The following is a 19,263-nucleotide window of genomic DNA, read 5'->3' as shown; positions in this document are numbered from 1 at the left end:
GTTTTGCTTTGAGTTTCCCTGGAAGAGGATGTTTTGGAAAGATTTAGTTATGTGAAGTTTATGTGGAAGGAAATCTCTGGAAACCTTGGTAGAGGAGTGAGGAAGTAAAATAACGAAATGAAGGAATCCCATCTAACATTCATTCTCAAACAGGTTAAAGGCATATCTCTGCTTATGCACAGAGCAATTGCTTTAGTGCAACCGATAAGCTTCGTTTGAAGCAGCTGAAGCCCAGCAGTTGACCTTAAGCAACTGAACCTAAGCAACTGTAAGAAAGGAGAACATGCCTGTCACCCCATCTAAGGATGGAGTATACTGGGGTGTTTATAAGCCAACTCTCCCCAGTCACTAGTTGAGAACTGCTCCTTAGAGGGTTGACTCCCTGGCATTTCCTCCCCACTCTGTGCTTAAGCAGCACTATCCCTCAAGGCCAGACCAAGCCTCTGGTAAGAAGATAAGTAAATGCTGGTTGCCTGAAGATAATAAAGCAAGTGGATATGGGCAGAGTATCAACAACATCTGTTACAAGGAGTATTGGGGGAATATAATTAATAACAAAAAATCTTCTCCTAGCTGAGAATCGTTCTACACAAAGGATTCTTTTTCTAGAGAAGAAGATACTTTTGTTATTGAATAAGCATTAAATCTGAATGTGATGGGCATTACGGGCCATTCACTAAGAGATGAAAAGACAGGAAGAAATATCACCCTTTAATAGCCAAGCAGATACAAACTATTACATACTTGTTCTCAAAGTAAACAATAAGTAATCCTCAAGTAAGAGGTCTTGCTCAACAGCACTGTCACACAGAGTGAATCCTAACTTCACCTGGTTGGCTTCATCCAAGGAAAAAACAAACTTCATATATCTTTATGACAGGAGGTAATTTTGCAACTTGGAACAAGGCCCCCACCAAAGTTAGGCTCCTACCCCCCCGCAGAAACTGGGAGGTGGAGGTGTTATTTATCTTTTATTATATATAAATTTATTTTATTTATTTATTATTTTTGGGTGGGCTGCATTGGGTCTTCATTACTGCATGTGGGCTTTGTCTAGTGGCAGCGAGCAGGGGCTACTCTTCGCTGTGGTGCGTGGACTTCTCATTGCAGTGGTTTCTCTTGTTGTGGAGCATGGGCTCTAGGCACACAGGCTTCAGTAGTTGTGGCATGTGGGCTCAATAGTTGTGGCTCACAGGCTCTAGAGCACAGGCTCAGTAGTTGTGGCACACTGGCTTAGTTGCTCTGTGGCATGTGGGATCTTCCTGGACCAGGGCTCAAACCTGTGTCCCCTACATTGGCAGACAGGTTCTTAACCACTGTGCCACCAGGGAAGTCCCGGGTGTTATCTGTCTTGATGCTTGCATTTCAAAGGTGCATCCACATCCTTGAGAAAGACATTCCTAGATCATAAAGCATACAAAAGGCCTATCTTATGTCTTCCAAAGAATTTATGTACTTTTCAAAGAGAGGAAAAAGTACTTACAAGTTTTCAAAAGTAAATGCTCTGAAAAAATAATAAATAAATAAATAAATAAATGAAGCAAATGCTCTGAGAAAAAGAAGTGAGGGAAATCTCTTCCCTTATTTTCAATGGGAAGAATTGTCTCACTTTTAATTTGTATTTGTTTTTACCTTGGAAATCACATCTTTTTAAACCATGAAATATTTGTGCCTGCATTTTATTTCCTCAACTGTTGACCAAAATGTGTTTATTCAAGTGTTCCTCTTTCTCTTCCTGCAATTCAGTTGACTTGTGTTCAGTGACATGTGTTCAGATGTTCTGCCTGACTTTCCTGTCTATGGCCGCGAGTATTACATGTTATTTTTATTTGTCAACTTAGATATGGTTGTCAAAATCAGACAGTGATGAAGTCCTTTAAATAGTGAGTGGAAGACAGAGTGATTATCACCCCTGTGGGCTGCTGATCCCTGGTTTCCAGGATTTCTTCCAGTCTCAAAGCAAAGCATGTGGAACCTACTTCTTTGTTACTTCTCAGCTGTTGAGGTCAGGGAGAGCCATTACACTCACATGTCCTTCCTCCACGAAGTCCAGATCTCTGACATCAGGCTCTTCCTGGGATCCACTCCCCTCTTTCTGTGTCTCACCACTGGGCTCCAACGCTGCCCTACAAGTGCTTTCATGTCCCCATAACAGTGGATTTGGAAAGGTAAATGCTAGAGAAGCATATTTAGGTAACTGCGTTCCCAGATCATTCTATTCCCATAAAATAAATGTTTGTATCTTAGTTATTAAGCAAATGGTTTTTAAATTAAATGTCCTTTATTTGTAAATTCAGGAGTTTGACCTGTGATCAAGCCTTCCTATAGGTTTCATTACATCAAGATTGATGACCTTTATTCCCTTGAATAGTGAAATAGCCCTTTTATTGTATTGAGACAGTCTTCATTGTTTTGGACAAAACCTCTTCAGAGTTTGAAAAGTCAGACCATCCTTGATGTTTCCTAGAGTAAGTTATTTGATTGTCCTGAACTGAGAGTCATACCCTCTAGTAAACCCTCAACTTCCAAATTAAAACATAAAGAACCTTCTCTTTGGCACTATCTACCTCTCTGATTTCAAAATCCTGAACTACATTTTACAATACTATTCTTAGTCCCATTGATGCTTCTGGTCCTTCACTCTTCATGAATCTAGAAAGTGTTACATTGGGTGTGGAGCTCTGACAAGATTACCCTCCAGAGCAGACTCTTTGGGGCATGGATTCTGCAACCTGGGAGAGTTCTTGCCCATTCAGCCCAGGAAAGCAGGGAGTTGTAGGTGAAGGTGACAGGAACTTGAGATGCTCTTCGGGATCAGCCGTTGCTTCTCTACCACATACTTATGTAGATGCATTTGTACAAAATCCCTTTGTAAGGATAAATTTTGGACAAAAGATTGTACATAAAAATAATTCCCACATATGTGAATTTAAAAATGCTTTTAAATTTGTGATTCAGACAAATCCCATTCAGTCCAAGGTACAAATAATAAATGTGTTTCTATTTGAATTTCTTGATCGAGAAAGCTGTGCAGACAATAGACATCTTTTTTTTTCTGAAGAGGATTTATGTTAAAAGAAAGTTCCCTGGGACATTAAGAGGAAAAAACCTGCAAAAAGCACTATAGTAAAGTATATCTCTGAGGATAAAATATGACAAGAATAATTGCTAAAGTAAAAACCAAAGTGTAAAACTTGCATGTACTCTCTATTATGGGTTTTCAACATTTCTTTTTATTATTTAGCTTATTCATGGCACTGGAGCAGCTCCTGGGAGAATAATTGGGATCTCTGAATACATTGACTTTTTTAGTTCATATTTAATTTTTACATTGCTTTGAACCTTAGATATTTAGCATAAAAATATTTGGCAATAGTCATAGTTGACTAGTGTTATTATTGTTATTACTATCATCATTTTACCATTGAGGAATCAGAAGCTCAAAATAGTGAGGTCACTTGCCCAAATTTATACAGTATTGAGGGGAAGAGCTGGGATTTTAACCCTGGTCGTCACAATCAGAATCTGACCTGTCAAAGCTAATATGAAATGTACCCTTTAAAGGTTATATGGTCTGTCTGACAATAAATTTATGATTCATTTGAAAGTTAAAATTCAAGAAAGTACACATGGTGATTTTAATTTTTTCTTCTTCTGAAACACGTGAGCTCTTTGGCTTAGAGTAATTTTTCAAATATACGATCTCTTGCAGTAAAGTTGTACATTTAAACTAACTTAATAATAAGTAAACTACCATCGAAATGATGCACTGTTGGTTATATCAAAGCAATATGTAATTTGAAACTTTTGTAATTATATTCTGTCAAGTGAATTTAATGTTCACAATAAATATCAATTAATGTGAGAGTGTGGCTTTGGAGTCGACACAGCAAATTTAAATCCCTTACTTAACTGCAGCAAAGTTCCTTCGCTCCTTTGAGAGAAGAGCTTTAGCTTTTTGAGTGTTTATAGTGTGCCAGGCACTGTACAGGAATTTTATACACATTACCTCATTTCACCTTTACATGAGACATCTAGAATTCCCTTTTTTGTAAACTGAGAAACTGAATCTCATAAAATGAGTAACTTTCTTCAAATACTGTAGATAATGAATATCAGGGCTGTTAACTCAAATCTAGATCTCTCTGACTCCAAAACCCTTTTTCACTTTTCACTGCTCTCTGCTGCTTCCAATGCCCACCTAAGGAACCTATGAAGAGTAAATGACATAATATATGTAAAATACGCAGTAGTAGCCTCATTGTAGATGCTCAAAGATTAAAATGAATAGTTGCCTTTTTGAACTTTGAATTTTCTTAATAATATACTTTAGAAGACACTCTTTTTGGAAAGTAACATTTTCTGATACCAAACTTATGACTGGCAGGATGAGGATGCCTGTGAAAGGAAGTCACGTGACATTTTAAAGCCATGAGAAACCTCATGTGGCATTACATCTAATGCCCTCTGTTGTTTTTGGTTTGGCAAGGTTGTGGAACATTCTTATATCTGTAATTTCTGTACATAAACAGGTCTAAGTTGAGCTGATGTGGTTGAATGAGGTGGGAGAGGTCCAAGGTGGTCCATGAGACCCCGAAGAAACTGGGGCCACAGGAGCAAACTGCTGAGTTTGCAGTTAGGAGTGGAGCCATGACTAGAAGAGCCATTACACTCAGCATGTTCTACAACCTGGTCCAAGGTGTTTTCCTGGGCCCAGGGCTACAGAAGGGTATGTACAGAAAAGTACTGGGTGGTATTTGTTCATAGGATATTTGAAATATTTTTCCCTATACATAGAGAGTAATACAAAAATATATCCCAGTCTCTAAGATGGTGGCAGTTGTTGTCTGGACTCCACTTTAAATGTTGCTAAGGTTGAGTCCTGGGTGCAAAGAGTTGAAATAGCCTAATAATAACTTATGCAATTGCTAATCACATTATCCAATAAGGTGACAAGCCACAGGAGGGACTAGATAGGATGGGTCACTGTCAGAAAGGTAGCTTATTCTACCTTGTTCATGAGCAGCACTGAGTTACAAGCTTTTGTTGTTTTACTTATACAGACTGTGTTTGTTCTTATAATCACAGAACAAATACTGGGTGTGGTGCAAATTGCAATTGCATAATTATTTGATTACAAAATAAATTATCACTGAATACTCATATATATGATCTATACATTGTTATTCATTTAATGAGACATAGTGAATGTAATAATAATTTGGAGACATTTTTCCTAAGCTAAAAAGAAAATCATATTAGTTCATTCCAATCCAAGGTCTCAGGACAGTTAATGGCTAACCATTAAAAGAAAACCTTAGCATGACAGTAGAGTAAAGATATTGTGCTATGATAGAAGAAAAATGCAGTGTGATTTTTACCCTTGGGTAATTCATTCATCAAGAGTTTATTCAGTATCTTCCACATGTCCTATCTGATATACGTGTATATAAAAAATAATTTTGGGGGATGAGAAAATGATAAAACAGACATGCATAAGGATAAATTTTGAAATAGAATGATGATGCTATAATGGATCAAGGGACAAAATATTATGTAAAAAACATAATGAAGGAATTAATGTAATTACACAAGCAATTTATGATACAGTAAAATCTCCCTTAACCTACATGCTTTTGGTCTGGAAGTTCTTTGATAATGAAAATAAAGGTTAAAGGGAAATTATAAAAAATATTATAAAGTGCAATAACAGTAACAAATACAACAGTTATGAACAACCTTGGGAAAAAATACCACTGGATAACAGTCAGGTTATCTCGGACATTATCTTAAATATTTATCTGGGAGTAAATATTTTATAAATCTAGTGAGTCAGTTAAGTGGGTGAGAGTAAAGACTACTTCTCTTGTAATTAGCTATTTAAGAAAAAAGAACATGTATATAGCATCACTTACTATGTATACATTAAGATGAACACATAGGTGCTTACAAAATGATGAGTAAAGAACTCAGATCAATATGGGGGAGTAAGAAGATGCAGAGCTCACCTCCCCCGACAAACACGTGAAAGATATATCTACATGTGAAACAATTCTTGCTGAAAACTGGCATAAATACTGGTATATAAATAAGGCTGTAAGAAAGATAGTTACATAATTGGCTAGGAAAGGAAAAGAAGTAATCAGGTCAGGACTGGTGCCACTGGGAGGAGACTCAGAGGAAAATGGAGATAACACGGGTGGACACCTGCCTGGGGAGTGAGTGGTAAGAGCCACAGACTGGGCATCCCAGCCCAGGAGTCTGACACAGGGAATATAAGTACCTTGGTTGATTGGAGGGCTGGTGAGACTAAGGATGGCTGAGGGAAGCCTGGACTCTGTTCATGAGGAGGATGTGAATGGTTGCTTGCTCCCAAAGCAGGGCAGAGAAGGCAAATCAAAACCTTGAATCATTTCCTATGACTGCCCTGGTGTGCACCCCAGGATGAGCCAAGTGAATGCTCCAGCACTATTTTCTTCACATTACAGCTCCACACTGGAACAAGGGCTGTCATGACTGAGGTTAAACTTGGTCATGAGATGCTGTAGCAGATCAAACCCTAAGCAGCATCTGAGCAGGGAGGGGCCAACCATTACTGGAGATTGCACAAGTGGTGCATCAGAGGCAGTTAAGAGCTCTGGTGGCCAGACCACCACACCTTGTACCCCCACCTTTGCTGAATACCCACACCAGTGCCTCTTGCTTCAGCACCGTTCCCCTCTGGGGTGAGGGTACTGATTCTGGGAAGGGGAAGAGCAAACACTTAAAGGGAACTGAGCTGGCCTGGACTTGACCCTCAGGGTTTCTGCTCCAGCAGCTTGGGACATGCCCACGATAGGGCAAAGATAGCCACTAAGCAGAGGGGAAGTCTCAGTTCACACTGGCTCTGGCCTTAGCCCCTCCGTCTCCAGGCCCACCTCCTACCAAGGTCATAGCTGCCAGCACTACTCAAGGAAAGACGTGATTTGTATTCATGTCAAATCCAGCTCTCCTAACAAAGTCACTGGGCACAAACAAGACTGTATAGGGACACTCTCACTTAAGGACACTCCTTCAAGACCACAATAAGTAACTGTTTCACCTGAATTCATAGAGATAGAGAAAGATAAACAAAATGAGAAGGCAGAGGAATTTGTCTCAATTGAAAGGGCAAGAGAAAACCCCTGAAAAATAACTAAAGATACAGAAATAAAAGATTTATCAGATAAAAAATTCAAAGTATTAGTAATAAGAATAATAACTGAATTAAAGAAAAGAATAGATAAACACAGCAAGAATTTTAACAGGGAACTAGAACATATAAAATAGAACAAGTCAGAACTGAAGAATATAACAACTGAAATGAAAAACAAAGAGGAAGGCATGAATAGCAGACTAGGTGACACAGAAGAATGCATAAGTGATCTGGAATATAAAATAATGGAAATCACCCAATCAGAACAGTAAAAGACAAATTTTTTAAAATGAAAAAATTTAAAGGATCTTTCAGAAAATAAAATGTGTACCAGCATTTGCATCATGTGAGTCCCAGAAAGAGAAGAGAGAAGGGGTTCGAAAATGTGTTTAATGAAATTATGGCTGAAAACTTCCAAAGCCTAAAGGAGACAGATATCCAGGTACAGGAAGCACAGAGAGTTCCAAACAAGATGAACCCAAACAGATCCACACCAAGACATAGGGTGGCTCATTGGATAAAAAAACATAATCCATCTACATGCTTCTTACAAGAGACTCATTTCAGATTTAAAGACACATACTGACTAAAAGTGAGGGAGTTTACATGAAAGATATTCCATGAAAAAGGAAACAATAAGAAAGTGGAGGTAGCAATACTCATACCAGACAAAAGAGACTTTAAAACAAAGTCTATACAAAATACAAAGAAGGTCACTATATTTAGAATGATGAAGAGATCAATACAGGAAAAGGGTATTACACTCATTAACACATATGCGCAGGAGCACCTAAATATATAAAGCAATTTTTAACAGACATAAAGTGAGAAATTGACAACAATGCAATAATAGTAGGGGACTTTATCACCTCACTTATATTGATGTACAGATCATCTAGCCATAAAATTAATAAGGCAACAGTGGTGTTAAATAACACAACAAACCAGTTGGACTTAATAGATACCTAAAGGACATTCCATCCAAAAACAGCAGAATATACATTCTTTTCAAGTGCACGTGGAACACTCTCCAGTATAGATCACATGCTAGGCCAAAAAGTGAGTCTCAACAAATTTAAGAAGATAGAAATTATATAAAGCCTTTTTATTTTTTTACCACAATGGTATGAAATTAGAGATCAATTATTGGAAGAAAAATGGGAAAAGCACAAACACAAAGAGACTAAACAACATGCTACTAAAAACTAGTGGGTCAATGAAGAAATTAAAGTGATAATCAGAAAATACCTGGAGACAAATGCAAATGGAAACACAACTTTCCAAAATCTATGGGATACAACAAAAGCAGTTCTAAGAGGCACATTCATAGAGGTACAGGCTTACCTCAAGAAACAAGAAAAATCTGAAATAAACAACCTAAACTTCCTTAAACGGATTAGTAAAAGAACAACAACAACAAAAAAGCCCCAAATCAGCAGAAGGAAAGAAAAAATAAAGATCAGAGAGAAAATCATTAAAACGGAGACTAAAAAACAATAAAAAATATTAGTGAAACCAAGAGCTGTTTCTTTGAAAAGATAAACAATTTATAAACCTCTAGCCAGTCTCACCAAGAAGAAGAGAGAGGACTCAAATAAACAAAGTATGAAAGAGGAGAAATAACAACTGATACCATAGAGATACAAAAAAAAAATCATAAGAGAATACTGCAAACAGTTATATGCCAACAAATTGGACAACATAGAAGAAATGGACACATTTCTAGACACATACAACCTTCCAAGACTGAATCAGGAAGAAATAATAGACAATCTGAACAAAACAGTCACTTAGTAGTGAAATTGATTTTGAAATTAAAAAAATTCCAGCAAACAAAAGCCCAGGACTGATAGCTTCACAGGGGAATTCTACCAAACATATAAATAAGAGCTAATATCTATCTTTCTCAAACTATTCCAGAAAACTGAAGAAGATGGAGCACTCCCAAATTCATTCTACAAGGCCACCATTACCCTGATACCCAAACCAGATACACTACAAAAATTAAAGAAAATTACAAGCCAGTATCTCTGATGAATATAAAAGCAAAAATCCTCAACAAAATATTAGCAACACAACTCCAACACTATATAAAAAGGATCATACACAATAATCATGTGGGATTTATTCCAGGGATACAAGGATGGTTCATTATTTACAAATCAATCAGTGTGATACACCACATAAACGAAAGGAAGGATAAAATTCACATCATCTCAGTAGACACAAAAAAATGCATTTGACAAGATTCAACATCTAATCATGTTAAAATCTGTAAACAAAGTTGGTATAGAGTGAACATATCTCAACATAATAAAAACCATTTTTAACAAACCCATAGCTAACATCACACTCAATGGTGAAAAGCTGAAAACTTTTCCTCTAAAATCAGGCACAAGACAAGGAACAAGTCAAGGAACAAGTGATGAGAGTGGCCCACTCTCCCCAATTGTATTTAACATAGCATTGGAATTCTAGTCACAGCAGTCAGACAAGAAAAAGAAATAAGAGGCATTCAGATTGGAAGGGAAGAAGTAAAAATGTCACTATTTGCAGATGACATGATGCTATATTTAGAAAACTCTAAAGTCTCCACCAAAAAACTATTAGATCTAATAAATGAATTCTGTAAGGTTGCAGGATAAAATATTGACATACACATCTGTTGCTTTTTTGTACACTAAAATTGAACTCTCAGAAAGAGAAATTAAAGAAACAGTCTGATTTACAGTCACACTAAAAAGAGTAAAATACCTGAGAATATACTTAACGAAAAAGGTGAAATACCTGTACTCTGAAAATTATAAAATATTGATGAAGGAATTTGAAAATGATACAAAGAAATGTAAAGATACCACATCTTCTTGGATAAGAAGAATTAATATTGTTGAAATGTCCATATTAACCCAAAGCAATCTACAGATTTAATGAAATGCCTATCAAAATACCCATGGCATTTTTCACAGATCTAGAACAAATAATCCTAAAATTTATATGGAACCATAAAACCAAACTGCCATAACAAACTTGAGAAAAAAGAACAAGCTAGAGGTATTATGTTTCCTGACTTCAGACTATGCTATGAAGCTATAGTAATCAAAACAACATAGTACTGGCACAAAACCAGACACAGAGCAATGGAACAGAATAGAGAGCCCAGGACTAAACCGATGCACTTATGATCTATTAATCTACAACAAAGGAGGCCAGAATATACAATGGAGAAAGGACAGACTCTTCAGTAAGTGATGCCAGGAAAACTGGACAGCTTCATATAAAAATTGAAATTAGGACAATTCCTCACACCATATACAAAAATAAACTCAAAATGGACTAAAAACCTAAATATAATATCAGAAACCATAAAACTCCCAGAAGAGAACATAGGCAGAATACTCTTTGACATAAATTGTAGCAATAGATTTTGGAGCTGTCTCCTAAGGCAAAAGAAATAAAAGTAAAAAGAAACAAATGGGACCTAATCAAACTTAAAACTTTTGTACAGCAAAGGAAACCACTGTCAATTGAAAAGACAATCTACTAAATGGGAGAAAACATTTGCAAATGATATGATGGATAAGGGGTTAATATCCAAAATTTATAACCAGTTCACACAACTCAATATAAAAAAAATCCCCAAAGAACTCAATTAAAAATAGCAGAAGATCTGAATAGAAACTTTTCCAAAGAAGATATACAGATGGCCTATAGGCACATGAAAAAATGCTCAATATCACCAATCATCAGAGAAATTCAAATCAAAACCACAATGAGGGCTTCCCTGGTGGCGCAGTGGTTGAGAGTCCACCTGCTGATGCAGGGGACACGGGTTCGTGCCCCGGTCTGGGAAGATCCCACATGCTGTGGAGCGGCTGAGCCCCTGAGCCATGGCCGCTGAGCATGCGCGTCCGGAGCCTGTGCTCCACAACGGGAGAGGCCACAAAAGTGAGAGGCCCGCGTACCGCAAAAAAAAAAAAAAAAAAAAAAAAAAATACAGTGAGATATCACTTCACACCTGTCAGAATGGCTATCATCAAAAAGTCAACAAATAACTAATGTTGGTGAAGATGACAAAGTAGAACTCTTGTACACTGTCGGTATGACTATAAATTGGTGCAGCCGCTATGGAAAACAGTATGAAATTTCCTCAGAAACTTAAAAATAAAACTACCATATGATCCAGCAATTCCACTCCTGGGTATATATCAAAAGAAAGTGAAAACACTAATTAGAAAAGATACATGTACCCCAGTGTTCATAGCAGCATTATTTACAATAGCCAAGACATGGAAGCAACCTAAGTGTCCATCAACAGATGAATGGATAAAGAAGATGTGGTATATATAATGGAATATTACATGGCCATAAAAATAATGAAATTGCCTTTTACAACACTGTGGATGACCCTAGAGAGTACCATGCTTAGTGAAATAAGTCAGGCAGAGAAAGCCAAATACTCATATCACTTATATGTGGAACCTAAAAAATGAAACACATGAATGTAGATACGAATGTATATAACAAAACAGAAACATACAGATATAGAGAATAAACTAGTGGCTACAACTGGGAGAAGGGACAGGGACAGGGGTGAGATAGGGGTATGGGATAAAGAGACACAAACTACTATGTATAAAATAAATAAGCAATAAGGATATATGGTACAGAACAGGGAAATATAACTATTATTTTGTAATAACTTTAAATGGAGTATAACCTATAAAAATATTAAATCACTATATTGTACACCTGAAAATATAATATTTTCAATCAACTATACTTCAATTAAAGAAATGGTGAGTAGGACATCAACTCAGTTACTTAGGTGTTCTCTCTGCTGTTGGTGTTGGTGACTTTCAGGAGACTATGGAAGGACAAAACAAAATCTGAAGTAGCACAAAGGAGGAATACATGGTCTACATCAAATTATGAACAATTTATAGCATATTCTAAAAAAATTACCCAAAGCAGGTGACTGTTCTTCTTAATTGGACAAAATGTAAACATTTTCTTTCACTAAAATCCCACTTTAAACAGCACTCTATTTGTGTGTGTGTTTATGTGATTTTAAAGGGTCATTCCAAGTAACAAATAATGATCACCACTGAGACTTCTAAGGATAGTAGGGCCAAATAACTGTCGTCCCCTTTATTTCATTGAGCTCCATAATGAGCTGGACATATAAGCTTGGGAATTAGCACTCAGTAACTAAATTACTCTGTTTAATAGAGGTGAAAATAACTTGAAATTCCCTAGGAAATTCCAGGTGGGAGGACAGAGTAATAACAAAAATTAGAGACAGAAGAGAAAAAATTAAAATTGTGTAATGAAGCAGGGAAGGGCTTGGGGAGAAGAGAAGGAGGATTTTTTTTGAGCTGTCTGTAATGAGATTATCATTACAATGATACAATGTGAACTCTTTGCTTTCTGCCCCTCTGATATTTTAAATGAAGTCAGTGTCACCCATAAATTATTTTTAGAGTGGATCTTATAGGATGTTTTAAGAAATTTTGAGTTTTATGTTAAAATTTGCAGTTGGCAAATCCAGGAACCAAATGGCTTCACCAAAGCACAAGAGGACATGTAATCCTGTGTCCTATTTTGGGGAAGTTGTCTTGAATCATCTGAACTAAGATAAACTACCTAGTTGTGAGCTGACTTGAGTGTCTACCCCAGAATAGAATTGGGGGTGGCGGGTCCTAACCATCCTGCCCTTGCTGTTGGGCAAACTGTTCAAGAAAATAAAAAATGACCTGTCCTGAAGCACATCTGTTTTAGGGATACAATATCAATATCCATGAGAATTGTGTAAACTAATCTGAGCTCAACCTTAAAAACTTTGGATGAATGCCTTCTTTGGAACTGGCAGTTACAGACACAGAGTTAGGGAATTACAGACACAGAGTTAGTGATGTGAGATCACTAGCATTTTTAGGTAAGCTCTTCATAAAATAGGAGTTGAGTGAGAACCTTGAAAATAATAGTTTCGCTCAGCACTGATAACACAGTTACCAAGGAAGCAGAATCTTTGGGGGAGGGAAAGGAAATTCACAGCATAAGTGCTTGGTGGATCAAGACCTGTAACCTGCTCTAGGGCACAGTGCAGGGCACAGTGCTACATAGAACTGGATACCAGGAAAGTGTAGTGTCTTTTAGAAACTAGAGATATCCATGGTATATGGATGTATAAAATGTTTACTTACACTTAAGTATGTGTACTGGCAATACACCTATACTGATTAAGAATTTGACCTTTGTTATGAGATTAACTGGATCCTATTCTCTGATTCATAGTCTGTATAACTCTGGATAAGTTTCTCTCTCTGTGCCATAGTCCCCTCATCAGTAAAATTAGGGGAACAATATTATCTAGCATATAATTTTGCAGATAAAATTAGATAATCCATGGAAAGTACTCTGCATACCTATAACCTAAGAAGTAATACCAAAATTATGACATCTATTCCATTACTGGTGTTGTTTTAAAAAATGACTTGAAGAAAATATACTGAAATGTTAACAGTATATCTTGAATTGTATGATTGTTGAGTAAAAAAATACATTTGTAATTGTTGAGATTTTTTTTGAAGTTTTCTCCATTGAACATGCTATTTTGAATTAAGAGGAAATTTCCCCAGCTGTCAAATTATTTCTGGGTTAGAAACATTCTTTTGTAGAAGACAAAATACAAATGATAATTCCTAAGAGAAAGCTTCCTTTAAAATCCTTTTAACAATTAAATACATGAATGCAATTTAAATTAGACTCTCTTTAGTGCCGTGCTATTCTCTAAAAGATAACTGATAAAAACCGATATGTTTTACTTATAGTTTACCTTAAGGTTAGTGTGGGTTAGAGTATTTGGGGATATGTAACACCGGATTTGTTATTCCCTAATGACCTTGTGTAAACAATTTCTAATATTTAGCAACTAATAATTTTACTTAAAATAATTAGCTTGTGATTCCTTTGTAATAGTTAAACACCATGAATTATCCTCTGAAGGTCAGTGGCTAAAGTAAATGTCCTCAGTGGAATACATATGCCTTTATACATGGAAGACTAAATAATATCGACTGAGTGTCCAGTCTTTTAAAATGGAATTTTGAATCACGTCAAGTAAATTCACCTTCTGGTGTGTGCATCTCACATTCTTTTGATTTATTCTCTCTTCCATTTTCCATGTCTTTATTAGATGGACATCCAATGTTCCTAGTGTTAACTTTGGAATGATTCATTTCAGTTTACACCTAAGATTTTTCTAGCATTTCTAAATTTCTTAATCTTTTTCTTTACTCTTCTTGCTATTGTGTGCCTGTTCTAACTAGTGTAAGCTTCCAGGGCACTATGATCTTTGTTATAAAACATGCAAGATATGATGGGGCAGAAACATGAAAACACTACCACCCAGTTCATAATTGACTTACTAGGTAATGCATTTATTACAAAGATAAACATTTTCCCAATAATATATTTGGAACTCTTGTTCAAGAAATACCTCAAGAGACTGTATTAAATTACTATAAATATACTTACTGGTGTCCAGGCCCTTGTGCTTTTCAGGATGGCTGTGATGTCTGCTTATATTCAAATGAAACTTGGAGCTTTATATTATAAATCCAACCAGGGTGTAAAGTATTGTTTTTGAAAATAAAATCTGAACACTCTGGCAGACTCTGGCTAGGTATTCATCAAAATTAGATATAATAATCAAGTGTCATTTTAACTCACCCTGAATGAGGACTGAATGGCAAAGACAGCTCATAATCAAGCAGTATCCATTCTCACTGTTTTCTGTCATAAACGAAGCCCTCGCATTTTAGGTGGCCTCACGGCTGCTTGGTCCGAATCCACATACAGAGCCTCCATTGCATCCAGGGCCACCATGTGACCACGCTCTTGCCAAAGACACGTCAGCAGAGTTGATATATGAAGCCTCTGGTACATGTCCTTGAAAGGAAGCTTTTTGCTGTCCACGCTTTCTTTTTTCCACAGAGTGGAATCCAGAAGTTGTGATAGACAGCCTCCTTCATCAACACATATGAGAGGAACATCTTAGGGGCTGGAGAAGGGTGCGGAGAAAGACCACCTGCTCCTCCAGCTGCCTGTAGCCGCAGACTCTTGCATTAAAGAGAAATAACTCTTCTTCTTGTTTGAGACACATTTATTTTGGTCCCTGTTGAAAAAAACAAACATTATTTTAAAATACTACTTGAGAAATTGGAAATATTTATTATCATTATTATATTAAATTCATATGGCATTTTTTAGTATACAAAATATTCTTCAATTTTCTCAAAACTCACAAAATTCTTTGAGGTACATACTATTATCTTAACTTCACATATGAAGAAACTAAAGCTTGGGAAATTTTGCTTTGTCATAAGTCATCCCCAGGAGCAAGGGCAAATATAGCACCTTTGAAGGTATGAGTCTGGTTTTGAAAATAACCAGCAGTAGCTCATGGGAGGTTCCGCTGTGGTAACTTTGGTTCTCTGAAGTCTTTATCAGAGCTGTCCCCTACTGCACTGAGTCCTGGCTCCAGTCCTGACTCACTCTTGACCTTGAAGAAGTTGATTAATCTCCGAAGACTTCAGTTTCCTCATACGCTTATATAAAGTTTGATTGGGGGAGGGTGGATGTTGGGAAAAAGGAAAATGTGTTTTTAAATAGAAAGCTGCATTTTTCATGAACAACAGCCTATTGGTTCTACTGCAAAGATATCTCATCTGGCTTATTTTGAGAGTCTGAAGTCAAGTGTTATAATTCTGATCTCAATGCCACACCTCCAGTGGCAGACCTTATTAAATTTGGCTAGTAAGTAGCCCATAATAACCAGCAGAAAACCAGCTGAGGAAGTATTGAGAAGTGTCAGAATTGGACATTAAGAGAAACCTTTTTAATAAAAGTAAAAACTCTAGTTAGATAGAGAATGTACGCCTAGGAAAGTAAGAGTGTATTCCCGGGCTGACAAGTATTGCTGTGAGAGATTTGAGTAGGTGTGGGAGGCACAGGAAAACAAGCAGGCCTTTCCATCTCTGTTATGGATCCTCCATGTGTTGAAATGATGGGCATTTCTAATCAGATAAACACTTTAACATGTGTAATACAGTTACCTCATATGAAATAGATAGCAAATTTGCTTTTGTTTATCCAGTTTAGGTGTATTCATGTTACACTTCCAATTTCATCCACACATAAAACTAAAAATTACTTTAAAAATTTTTATCCTTTGAAATTTAGTGAAACAATTGCTAGTTTGGGGGGAGGAGATTCAAGAAAGGTAAAATATAATTAATATTATTTATGTTAATTTTTAACTAAATTTTGCTTCCTTGAAATCCAAATGCAAATCTGGTTGCAAAATGAGCTGGGTTTGAATCCCAACTTGAGGTTACTTAAAGTCTTTTAAACTCAATTTCCTAATCTGAATTATGTGAATACTGTGCAAGGTTATTGTGAGATTGGAGGTGTCTGTAAAACACCTAACACACGTGAGCAAAGTACCTGGATCAGACGCTGATCTGCTCAGCATCTGAACTGAATTAATCAGGCCCCAGTAATGACTTGGGTGCAGTACTAACAAAATATCTGAGGGTATGTAGCTCACGCAGAATCAAGGCCAACATAATGCTTAACAGCCATCCCTTTAATATACTCCTCTATACTGACCAAAGTGAGGCGGCCAAGATAGCGAAGTGGTGAGTAGGAGCCAAATGATGACCTACACCTGCAGGCATGAGGCTGAGAGAGAAGTCTCGGTTTTGCTCACTTTCATGGAGAATGAGTAACATTTTCACCACTTCTCAAAAAGTATCTAGAAAATCCTGGTTCTCTTAAAGAGCAATGGTCATCTTGGTTTTATTATCTGCAAACGATTACTTGTCAGGCACAAAAACAATCCTTTCCTTCCAGTGGAGTCCACTGAGGAGTTAATGGCATTTCTGTCACTTCTTTTCAGGGATTTAGCATTTTTATTTAGCTGATTAAAATGTGGTGTAGATGATAATCATGCCAGATTTTTTTTAACATCTTTATTGGAGTATAATTGCTTTACAATGGTGTGTTAGTTTCTGCTGTATAACAAAGTGAATCAGCTATACATATACTTATATCCCCATATCCCCACCTCTAGGTGGTCACAAAGCACTGAGCTGATCTCCCTGTGCTATGCAGTTGCTTCCCACTAGCTATCTATTTTACGTTTGGTAGTGTATATATGTCAATGCTACTCTCTCATTTCGTCCCAGCTTACACTGCCCCCTACCTGTGTCCTCAAGTCCATTCTCTACGTCTGTGTCTTTATTCCTGTCCTGCCCCTACGTTCATCAGAACCATTTTTTTTTTTTTTTAGATTCCATATATATGTGTTAGCGTATGGTATTTGTTACAATGGAATATTACTCAGCCGTAAAAAGTAACAAAATTGAGTTATTTGTAGTGAGGTGGATGGACCCAGAGTCTGTCATACAGAGTGAAGTAAGTCGGAAAGAGAAAAACAAATGCCAGATTTTTTTTTTTTAAAGAATCATTCAAACACTCAAAAATGGCTTGTACCAGATTTTTATTTCTCAAAGAGTTTCTACTAAGGGAAAATTTGCTTAGATTATGCCCTCTGTCATCTTCTCAGTAAATGTTAAATCAATGCAAAATGAGTGGATTTGTATTTCTAAAAATAACCTTTTTCACAGGAAGAAGAACTAAGGAAGAGTGGGGAAGCCAAATATGCACACTTGAGTGATGAACTTCATGTATTAATTGAAGTGTTTGCTCCACCTGGGGAAGCTTATTCACGTATGAGTCATGCATTGGAAGAGATTAAAAAATTTCTGGTTCCCGTAAGTGCTTTTCATTTTTACAAAGATGTTTCTCATCAGTTTCTATTAAAAAATGTGTCTTTGATTTTCACTGACTTTTTAGAAAAGAAACATATTGCAGACTAATTATCTGTAGAGTTGACATGAAGATTAAAATTAAAAAGAATACAAAAACACTTAGCACAGGACCTGGTGCCACATAATGGTGGTTTGGAAGCAGCATTTGTCTTCAGTACACTGCATGCCACACACCCATTTGTAGCCATGAAGAATAAGACAGTTAACACATAAACACGAATACGTAACTGAAGTTGTATACTTTTCTCTTGTGTCTTAATTACTTAGTAGTTGACATGTATTGTTCATAATTTTTAATTAGTAGAGAATATCTTCAGGTAGAGTGGAAGGGGAAAAAGATTAAACATAATATGTGTAACAAGACAACAATAGTGTTTGAAAATATCAAATGTATCTTATGCAATAGTATGTCAGGTGCTGGCTCATTATAAAACATAATGTAAAATAATCAATACTAATAAAACTAGACATTTGTTGACATTACACAAAAATTGGAAAAATAAACTTATTGCACTATATGAAGGAAACAGAGAATGTTCATATAATAAGGGAGCAAATTCAGGGTTGCATACTGAATAGAATTCTCTACTGATTTTCTAAGAAATAGAGGAAGGTTAAATGAATGAAGCTTTCCTAAAGGTCGACAATTTAGCATTCCAGGAAGAGGTTGTTTGAATAAAAATCTTGGCATTAGGCTTGGAGCTGGGAATAAGATAATTAGAAGAGAATGCTGAGTTAAGTTTTCTGGATTGCCCTGGCAGGAGTCTTCAGTGGACAGAGAAAGAGAGAATAGCTAAGATTAATCTGTGCAATGAAGAAACACTGTAGATTTCTAAACTAAGCAATAAACTCAGAGGAAATGGTGGGTAAGATTCATTGATTGGCAGTGATTTTGATAATGGGGGAAAAAACAGAGAATTTCATAATGGAAAAGCGTCAAAATCTAACCACATAATCTATTTATATGCCCAGTTTTAAAATTCCTGTCAAGACAAGGTTATAGAATAATCCCATACCACTCTGATTATTCCATAACTTTATATGCACACAGAATTTCTGCACAATTTATTATCTGGTACTTATCTGAACACTTCCTTAAATAGATCCCATGTTTCTTAAGAATGAGAATGCTATGTTCTCTCTTCCTTTTACTTCTGAACTAAATGCCTGGTTCTGTTGGGTAAACAGTTTTAC

At 36.4% G+C, this 19,263-nt stretch overlaps 1 protein-coding gene across 4 annotated transcripts in view; it reads left to right on the top strand.

The window, feature by feature from the left end:
• The window catches only part of KHDRBS2 (KH RNA binding domain containing, signal transduction associated 2), a 713,761-nt gene that overhangs the window by 297,096 nt on the left and 397,402 nt on the right, over positions 1–19,263 (top strand). For all 4 annotated transcript variants that reach the window (XR_003437134.1, XR_003437135.1, XM_027126844.1 and 1 more), the window contains exon 4: positions 17,866–18,012. Coding sequence is in view for 2 of the 4 variants with exons in the window: in XM_027126844.1 (XP_026982645.1) it covers positions 17,866–18,012 (147 nt within the window). In the remaining 2 variants the exon portion in view is untranslated. The remainder of the gene's footprint in view (positions 1–17,865; positions 18,013–19,263) is intronic.

Source organism: Aethalodelphis obliquidens, unplaced genomic scaffold (genome assembly GCF_003676395.1).
Source record: "Aethalodelphis obliquidens isolate GAN/ISIS:26980383/991018 unplaced genomic scaffold, ASM367639v1 scaffold31, whole genome shotgun sequence".
In the NCBI taxonomy this organism is placed as follows: Eukaryota; Metazoa; Chordata; class Mammalia; order Artiodactyla; family Delphinidae; genus Aethalodelphis; species Aethalodelphis obliquidens.
This window is presented reverse-complemented; position numbering and strand designations above follow the sequence as displayed.